The sequence below is a fragment of the Nanorana parkeri genome, unplaced genomic scaffold (genome assembly GCF_000935625.1).
Source record: "Nanorana parkeri isolate BGI_ZX_2015 unplaced genomic scaffold, ASM93562v1 scaffold19, whole genome shotgun sequence".
NCBI classification, from domain to species: Eukaryota; Metazoa; Chordata; class Amphibia; order Anura; family Dicroglossidae; genus Nanorana; species Nanorana parkeri.
Genome location: NW_017306287.1, coordinates 588,924 through 599,064, shown reverse-complemented (window position 1 = coordinate 599,064; position 10,141 = coordinate 588,924). Strand labels below are relative to the sequence as shown.

The 10,141-nt window shown below is 43.7% G+C and overlaps 1 protein-coding gene across 6 annotated transcripts in view; it reads right to left on the bottom strand.

Annotated features, from left to right (window-relative positions):
* The window catches only part of TRAF7 (TNF receptor associated factor 7), a 51,102-nt gene that overhangs the window by 22,020 nt on the left and 18,941 nt on the right, over positions 1-10,141 (bottom strand). For all 6 annotated transcript variants that reach the window (XM_018561926.1, XM_018561948.1, XM_018561918.1 and 3 more), the window contains exons 4-6: positions 8,018-8,109; positions 6,573-6,689; positions 2,675-2,767 (exon numbers count right to left, since the gene is read on the bottom strand). In XM_018561926.1, coding sequence (XP_018417428.1) covers positions 2,675-2,767; positions 6,573-6,689; positions 8,018-8,109 — 302 coding nt within the window. The remainder of the gene's footprint in view (positions 1-2,674; positions 2,768-6,572; positions 6,690-8,017; positions 8,110-10,141) is intronic.

The window sequence follows — 10,141 nt, the reverse complement described above, 5'->3', positions numbered from 1 at the left end:
CCATTATATATAACAAAAAACAAAGGCGTGAAAAAAGTTTTTTTCGGTTTCTGCCTGACAAAATCTGGTGTGGGAAGTGCATTGCCATTTCAATGGCACCCCAAATGCGCCTCCCGTCTGCAGTGTGATCGCCTGCACCAGAAGATGTGGTACCGCAATGCCGTGCGTTCTAGTGCGGTGCGATTGCAAAAAAATTGTGCGTGCAGTTGTATTCTGAAGTAAACTTATGTTTGTAACACTACATTTGTGTATATAATTTTAAATAAAAGATTATTTTTTTTTAAATAGGATTAAATAGAAAAAATAATCAGCCAACTGATCGATTAAAATAATCGTTAGCTGATGTCCTAAATCAGAGTGCACGCTTCATCAGTTTACAGCTGACACAATAATGACTTCTGGATGGTATGAGAGTTATGCTTTTCCCTTTAATAAAGGCTCGAGGAATTAAAAAAATGGCAGTGACAGCCGTAGGATCCAACACTGAAGCCCATGAGATCCGCCTGCAGTCAGTGTCTTGTTTAAATCAACGCTGCTTTAAAATAGCAAAGCAGACGGCAAAGAAGAATTCCGTGTTCAGTCCAGCGTGCAGTCATTGGACGCCGGCGCTGCACATCAGCACTGCGTGTTTTACTGCTTTAGTAACTGATGACACATATAATGCCACAGACTGTTCAATTGTATCTTCACCACTCCTGTGTTGTCCGATATACAAATTTACACAAGTTGTTTTTAGGAATGACAAAAATGCTATTCAAGTTCATGTTAAATACAACACCAAAGGCTCACCACTAAATCTTTTGTAATCCCCTGCACACCAGTGTGTAGCCCGATTGCCTCACAGTGTGGTCATCCTAAAGCTGGCCATACACTTTACAACCTTGCGAGGGTTGTAAAGTAATTAAAAAAACGTACGATCTGACCATCATGGACAGGCAGATCGTACTTGCGATCATCGCAAGCCCGCCCAGCTGAGGGGTGGCCTTCCTATGACTGCAATGCTGAACGGGCAGTGTGCGCGTGAGCACACTGGCCCGTTCGGCAGTTGTCGAACAAGCACGCCACTAACCCGCTGAGAATTGTAAGATTCTTGGCGGGTTTTCCAGTCTGCTTGTTCGACAGAAGACGTGAGATCGTACAGTAGAAGCGGTTGCACGCCTTCCATACGATTATCGTACGATCGCCGGATTTCCCGCGATTATCGTACGATAATTGTAGAGCGTATGGGCACCTTAACACATTTCAGGCAATGAGAGCAGTTTGGGAAGATGATTAAGTAACAGAGAGGCAATCTCACAAGGGGGGTGATTTTGATTGGTTCATAGAAGACAGGACAAGAACAGATTTGTAGGAAAATGTGCCTAGCTACACAATCAGAAACATTTTGGAAGGAAAAGCAGTGCTCATATACATATATCAGATGTGTGCTCCGCTGCTTGGCTGGAGTTCTGCTTTAAGCACGTCTGAATTATACATAGCCTTCGAAACAAATAAACAAAACCTGCAAGCTTAGTAATCATTTTCTATTGTCTCGCTTTGTGAGAAAGGGTAACGGTCACGGCACATTAACAATTTTCCCAGCCATCAGCAGGCATTTAGAAAAACGGGAAACTTCACTGTGGCTACAGGTGTACATAACAATGTGCGGCCAATATCCACTGCTGTGTGCCAAACAACACATCGCTGTCCTCCGGACACAGGCTGCCAAGATCCCAGATGCTCAAACTGCATTATTTTAAGCACATCCATTAAAGTGACATTAAACCCTCAGATTTTTTAACATAAACCAATACTGTAATGTGTGCCTGACTGTAATCCATGGTAGTTACCCTTCTCATTGCTGCTCTTCCTTTTAAATCCGTCTCTCTTCTCATGCTGGGGGAGAACTTCCCTTTGCCGCTGAGTGCCTCTTCCTGTAGTGCTGGCTCAGGTTACAAGCCTATAGAAACGTATACACAGACACCATGTATCCATTCCAGGGACAAGGCAGTCTGCTGCAAAACAGAAGTTCTCCCCCAGCATGAGAAGAGATACAGATTTAAAAGGAAGAGCAGCAAAGAGAAGGGAAACAACCATGGATTACAGTAAGGCACACATTACAGTATTGGTTTATGTTAAAAAATCTGAGGGTTTAATGTCACTTTAAGTACAGAGCGGGAACAAGCTTGGTAATTCCAGGGCAGCCAGCGATAACTGAATGGCCGTGAGGAGCTCTAAGGCTGTACTATACTGGGACATACAAAACCATCACATTCCCTTCAAAGAACAATGAGCCGCACTGCTTATGTAAAACACCTTATCATCATTTATTTAGTACAGCAGTAGTAATGTACCGAGGGTGTTTTATGGCACGAAACCATGAAGCCACTTCTGTCTGAGTGCTTACTACTACTACTATTGTGTGGGTGTCCTCAGTTCATTATTGTGGCATCATATGGGTATTGACTTCCTGGGATGACTTTGCCAATTCCTTTGTAGCCTAGAGAGGACTGCAATGGGGTACACTAGGCACACAACAACAGACAGACATCTCATCAGTGTTCCATGTTCACAATGTATCAATCAGACATCAACAAATACACCTAGCACTTATGGGACAACTAATATGGCATCAAAATCTACTGTAGTCTCATGTATGAAAAGGAAGCCAAGGAGCACCATGAACTCTACTCACCCCACACGTGGTAATGACGGGATCTTTGAAGACACTACAGCACAGCTGACAGCACAGCTTCACGGAGGGCTGCTCTGCAAACACTAGCGGGTCCTATGAAAAAAACAGAACACATGGGCTATAAGACAATGATATACCACTGAGATGCCATCCTAAAATTGGTGTGGAACCCTCCGCACACCTCACAACAGTCCCGGCCTATGTAAAAGATGGTGCTCGCAGTGATGACCAGATACAAAGTAGAGACAAAGATCACCAGCACTCAGCGATATCTTTCAATATGTCCATTTAATTGGACAAAGCGTGACCACATCTTTTCGCCCTGAGGAAGGGACCCTGTGTGGCACCGAAACGTTGGCTTTTGTTACTGTCGCGCTTTGTCCAATTAAATGTACATATTGAAAGATATCGCTGAGTGCTGGTGATCTTTGTCTCTACATTCTAAAATTGGTGACATCATTCACATTCACCTGTACGTCAAAGCTGCAGGGGTACACTGGTCTGCTCGCAGATGGTAAAAACTAAAGCTTGATATACACAATATGAATTTCAGCCGGTTAGTGATGAATCGGCCAAAATTCCCACAGTGGATGCCGCTGACGGTAGCAACCTTCGATCAGCTGATCAAAGGAACTGGTCGGAAAATATTTGAACTGAGTGGGCAGCCAATGAGCTGCCGGCTCTGTTCAGGTATTCTGACAGCGGCCACCGGCAATACAATAATGTAATAATGTCTTCATTCAGCCCCCGGGTTTACTCCACTGAAAATGACAACTCAACTTTATGAAGCAGATAGCAGGCTGAAACAGTCTCTTGCTGCTAGACTTCTTAGCTGAATATTCTTATGGAGAATCTACGGTCGTAGCACCACACCATTATTTGGCTTTGTAGGTTTTAAGGCAGTTGGGTTACTGGCGATTCAGCGTGTCATCCATCTTGCAACCATGCCGGTCTTGCTTTTTAGGATGAATGTTCCAGGGCTGTCATCCTGACCCTAACCTTTCTACCTACTGAGTCTTGACCTGAATATTAAGACACTTGATATGCACATCCTTGTTCCAGGTCAGTACCTTAGCAAGCAAGGATAAAGTGGACAGCTTTTATTTACATCCTACGTCCTCTTTTTCTTGGCTGCATCTGCAGAGCGCAATAGACTCTTATGGGGCTTGTCTAGCTTCGTCTTCAAATGAGCTAGACAAGCCCGATTGGCAGATCTCGGTAAGTCTGCATATGTGGAGGACGATGGTGGGATCTGTTACGTCAGGGGAGGGGCAAAAAGAATTGCACTTTGTCTGAATATTTATATATCATATACACACACACACAGAGTTTACAAATTGCTTGTAATCAGAACCTCTGGGGGGTTTTAGGCCCCGTTCCCACTGCGCGATATGCAAATCGCGCGTTTGTCGCGCGATTTGCATATTGCGCGACATCGCAAGATTTGCCGCGCAAGATTTGCATTGAGCAAGCTTGAATCGCGGCTAAATCCGCTCCAAAAAGGGTCCTGCTGTAGTGACACACGACCTGCGACAGGACCCTTTGCCCCATTGAAATGCATTGGAGCGCGATATCGCACGGTAATTTGCCGCGATATCGCGGGAATTACCGTGCGATAAATCGCTCAATGTGAACGGGGCTTTAAGGTCTGTTGTGCTAAAAAGGACCAGAAGAGATCATATTACACAGATTGCTGAATGATTCAGGACATGGACTCCTAGCAAAGATGACTTACACACGTGACTTACACAGACATACACAGCATGCCAACAAGCATAGAGACAATACTGTGCTGTGGATGTACCTCAAATTAAAGTTTCAAAGTAACATAAAAATTGTACACAAATGATGAGAACCGTTAAAAGGAATCAGATGAGTAACTCTGAAACCAAGCACATAAAACTGACCTAAAAAAGCAATAACATTTATTTTTACAGCATCAATCTCAAGTTTGTACAATGTAAAACTACGCCCATTTATAAACTTTATGACATATGCATGTCTAAACGTTCATGCGTGTGCGGGAAGTGTGACTTTTATGTATCTCCTATGTAGCTATGCATCAGAAACGGTTCTCTGCTATCAGTTCCTGGCAACATTCCCTGTAGTCTTTTAATAGACTTGAAGAGGAAGTGTGATAAGCAGGAGGACAAAGGCCCAGTTGCCATGACAAACTTATCTGATCTATCTTCATGTCTGATACACATCTGGATGTTGTATGCATATTTATGGTGATATTATTATTGACAGCTCTGGCTGGGGCATCCTGCATTTTACATTTAACAATCACAGGGATTTTCCATGTTCCAATGGAAGAGATTAATTGGTCTGTAGAAAGCTTTGCTGCAGATTTTACTTTCTGGATCTTCCAGCAAAGCTTTTTGTTTTAGTTGCGTTGGGATATAAATAAAGCTGGGCGTACACTGCAATATCTTTTGCGCTTAACCTGCGGGCTGCATGAAGAAAATATAATGGATTCCTCCATCAAAGCTGACGAGTGTTCATTAATGAATCTCCCGCAGTCTTCATTGCATTCTGACAGCGGCTGGTAATACCTGAACAGAGCCTGCTGATAGGCTGCAGGCTATGTTTATTCAAAGAATAATCCAAATCGGCTCCTTCGGTCAGCTGATCGAAGGATGCTGACCAAAAGGGTGGCGACATTGGCAGCCACTGTGCGAATTTCGGCCGGTTCTTGATGAACTTTGCATAGTGTATGGCCAGCTTCAGAATTGTTGGATAAAGCAGGACACTATATAGAGAGCACTGCAGAAGTGAGTCAGTGCCAGGGTAATACCAACAAAGAATATGGGTATCCATGGCTTCACAGATATGCGTGTAAAAAGCTGGGGAGGGGGGCGATGTCTGAAAAGTATTCTGGGTGGATAACCCCTTTAATATACTAAAACACCAATTTAAAATACCCAGCGTAGGAATTTGTGTTAGCCAATTTCAGCGATTTACAGTTATATATTATGCACCACTTTATTACAAAATCTCAAGCAAGTTTTCCCCCCATTTGTCATGGTATCCTAAAGGACAACTGCTACACCCCATTAAGTGCAGCCCACCCGGTCCGATACACTTCATCTGACCCCACTTCAGCGTTCTTAATTCTGCAATGCTGCCCGAAGTCACATAAGTCTTTCTTTCAAAAGTGTCCCCACTGGGGCCTATTCATTCAGCGCATGCGTATTATGGACTCATTTGCTCCTACAGTGAGACTTACTCATGCTGGCCCCCAGCAGTCTTGCCAAGTACAGCTTTCCCTATAAAAAATGACCGTTGCTGCAGCGCACATGTGGATACTATTGGAAGAAAGACCGACACTCTGGGTAAGGCCGCACAATGAAGATCGCAGGAACAGGGAAGAAGGTAAGTAGTTTATCTGGTTGGCTGCAATCATGGGGTTGGAGCATGCCTTAAAGGACACCATGTACCAGTGTAGTACCCTTAAAGTGTGTGCATTTAATGTCTGTAACCTCTAAATGAATGTCAGTACTTTTAAAACAATTTATATGTTTTTCCTATAACCAAAACCCACTAATCCAGATTTAAGAGATATTTACTAAGCTTTTCAATTTGTAAAATGGTTTAAATTAGTCAAGAGAATCCCCTATACCTGCCAGATGTACTCCGGGGGGGGTAGCACATGTAAAGATCCACAAAAATACAGCATCATCTGTTTAACTATCTGTACACACGTGGAACTGTATGCAGGATCTCTTGAACATTAGCACGCAGTCATTGCAAAAGCCTGCGGGCCCGTCACAGGAAAGTGTAGTCTATGTCAAGTCCTGACTCCAGAGAAAACTCTGGGATGGATCAAAACATGAAAGACAATCCATTTCCTGACTACTTACAGATTCTCTGACAGCTTTTTAGATTTTCTCCTTACCGGCTCTTCCTCTTCCTCGTGGAGTGAAAAGTTGGAACGTAAGGGCATGCTGGACTCTGAATGAAGGGAGCGCACCGATATGACTGAATCTGAGCGCCGAGAGGTGCTAATCGGAGGCTGGAAAAAGAAACAAAAAACCCAAACGGGGTTGAGATAAAGCGTAGCAGAAACTCCTGATTTGTGTCAAAAGGGCAGACCGTGAATCTTAGGAATACAATGATCCAAATGAATGTCCACACACCATGCTGGGAACTGGAATGGGGTATGTCCAATAGAACGCCATTATATATCCAGCACCCTCAATTCCTCTCTGTATAGATAATCCTTACATGTTGCAGAAGCCTGGCATGACAGTCCTTTAAGAGCTGCTATTTTACTGGTTCTCGGTGCTGTGTGCTACATTTGCAGTCTGCTTGACCCAAGTCCCCCCGAATCGTCAGCACAGCCGAGCCTCCCAGCACCCTGCGGATAGTGTTTCGGTGACCGGTCCAGGCTAAGTCCTGCCAGCTCTCTCCAGAGTGTATATGCAGACACTTCCTCCTATTGAATTCAGCCTGCTCGGCTGCTTCCTGCTGGAGATGTGAGGAGACTAGGGAAGGAGGGGATATACTAAACGTGTGGGAAGAGGGGAGGGGGGTGCACGAATGTAGAATATATATTGGGAATGATATTCCCACTGGGACAGTGCCAACAATGTTTAACCCCATCACTGCCAAGGTATATTAAGGTACTTTTTATTTTTTCATTTTGGGTAGCGTGCGGAAAAAGAAGAAGAACCTCTATTAGTTATTTATTGCGGTCTGTGTCAGTGCTGTCAGTGACAAAAAGGGAATTAAAATCTTACATTTTATGGTTCCCTCCAACCAGAGTGGAGGGAATACTGGACAGTTTATTCGCCCACTGCTTTCTTAAAGCTCCAAATAAGTTACAAACGTAGGTATTTAGCGTCATAGACACTGTAATCATAACCTCTGTTGTCAAAATTTTAGCTTTATTTTAATGTTGCAGCACTAGCGCTGTGTGTCCAATATGATTGAGCAGTCCAATATTCACTAGAGTTTGACTGCATTGCTCAATGCACTATGTAATCTAGCAGACCTGGTCAGACATGCCGCCTCTTTTTCCTTAGCAAGTCTGAATTAGGATTCTTACAATGTGGGGTTTGGTTATTACTCATCTATGCCAGCATAAAGAACTGGAGTGGGTGAACAGATGAACATTTTCACTGAGAAAAAGGTTATTTTAAATGGAGGCATATGACACTTGCTATCTTACGGTCCCCCGATTTTATTTTTATAATTTGTGCTGAGACTTCAAATCGAGCTTTCAGCCGATTAGCTGGACCCTGGGATCTGTCTGGGTCCATATACATTTTAGTTGCCAAATGACAATCTTGTTTTCCTCTGCATACACAGATGATAATCAGATATGGAATGCCTACTCACCATAACATCATCTTCATCCCTGGGTGAAAATGCTAAAGTGCTGGAAGTTGACGGCGTTCTGCGATGCTGTTTAAACGTACTCACGCCGTCAGCTGTAAGACAGACAAGCGGGACATTACTATAAATCACTGGCACCCTGTCCTGGTCTTTTGACTGGAATCACACACACACACACACACACACACACACACACACACACACACACAGTGTAAGGCAACAGATTATTTAAAAAAAAAACCTCTATAAGCACTACTAACAACTTTCCAGTTAAGCTGGTACAGACTTTTGACGTTCTGACAATTGATATATAAACTGCAGACAAAGCTGTATGAACTGTTTTAAAAATGGACCTGTACTCAACAGGTGAAGATTTGCTATGATATAGGGAACATCTAGAAATGTGAATTGTGCCTGATCAGTACCCTGAAAAATCTACCTGTAGTGCGGAAACGCTCCTGAAAAATAACAGGGCACTTCTTGTGTCTAGGCGTCCATATGCCTTCAGCCGCACAGTTGTATATCTTCAGTGTGAGATCTAAAGCTGGCCATACATTATGTGAATTTTTGCCGGTTCTTCAGGAACTGGACAAAATCTGCACAGTGGGTGCCGCTGTCGGTATCGTTTCGGCCACTGCCAGAATACAGAAGAAACAGTGGGGATTCCTCGATCAATGCTCATAAGAGTTCATGGAGGAATCTGTTCTATTTTTTTAGTTCAGCCCGCAGGTTGAACGAAAAAAATAGATTAGTGTATGGCTAGTTTAAGTCAGTGCTGCCTCTTATGCCTAGTCTAATAAGATACACTTGTTTAACCTCTTGCCGTCCGCCCGTAGTAAAAAAACGGACGGACGGCACTGCAGCATCTGCGGGTTGCCGTCTCCAGACGGCAATTTTTTTTCTGCTCGCGCGCGCCCCCTAGCGGGCACGCACGGGCAGAAAAGACCCGTCCAATGCGAACACCCGGTACCGGGTGTTTCACATATAGGCGATCAGCGGGTCCATAGCCGATCGCCTATATGTGCCCTCATTTCAGTACAGCGCTGCATGACGGAATAAATGTCAGTTAAAGTACCGCAGCGCTGAATACTGAAAAATGGCCTGGATGGGAAGGGGGTTTAACACCGCGGATGTCAACTGGTTAATAAGGATCGCGACACATTTGTTTTTTGCTTTTTAATCCATTTGAATATGTATATAGAGTCATAGATCATTTGGAATTAAAGGAGGAGATTAGTTGTCAATACAACATTAATACCTTGTGAGATTGCTACACAGGACCTAGCGCAACATAATAGCAAACAATGTATGGCTAGTTTAAGTCAGTGCTGCCTCTGACTGCTAGTCTAATAAGATTTGGAGTGAGATTTGGTGATGTCACTACTGTGCTGCTCATTCTTCTTCCTAGAGAGCAAACTGAACCCGAGGACATGCAATTCAAGGATCTCAATGCCTCGGCTTCATTCATTCTGTAGACCTGTTTCCTCTACCTCTCCTGCTGCTTCTTGAATATTTCACCAGGATAAAAACGGTAAAAATGGCGAGCGCACAACTGTTATGGAATGTGGTAAGAGGAATAGATCTGTTTAAAATCAATTTTAATGTTAAACAATTCTGGAACAATTTTGAAACAAAAACAAAAGTTAGAACAAAATTTAAAAAATGGGGTGAGCCAGCTTCTTGTTCAGGGGGAGGGACCCTGTACTGTTTGGGCGGACAAGATGATGACAGGTGGGCGTGGTTACGATCGGTTTCCACATCCGTTTACGTCACTACCATCTCTCCTCCATCACCAGGGGACCAAACCAGATACTTCCAAGCCCATACCTCTCACCGGCAGGACATTGCTACGTCCATCTAACAGTACAATAATCACCAGTGAATATTCATGAACTGCCTATTCGACGATGTAGCCCGTTCACCACATCCACACCGATCGGCCCGAGACACTGCTGAGCGATCCATACAGCCTTTTCTCTTGATCTGCAAGACCTCATCTTGTCCGCCCAAACAGTGAGTTTTCAGTCCAGTATTGATTTTAAAGTTGTTATTTATACTATCCCCAAAATATCCCAGGGTTGCAGCGCTTCTTTCCACCCTCCTTTTTGAATATTTCACCACCAGTCA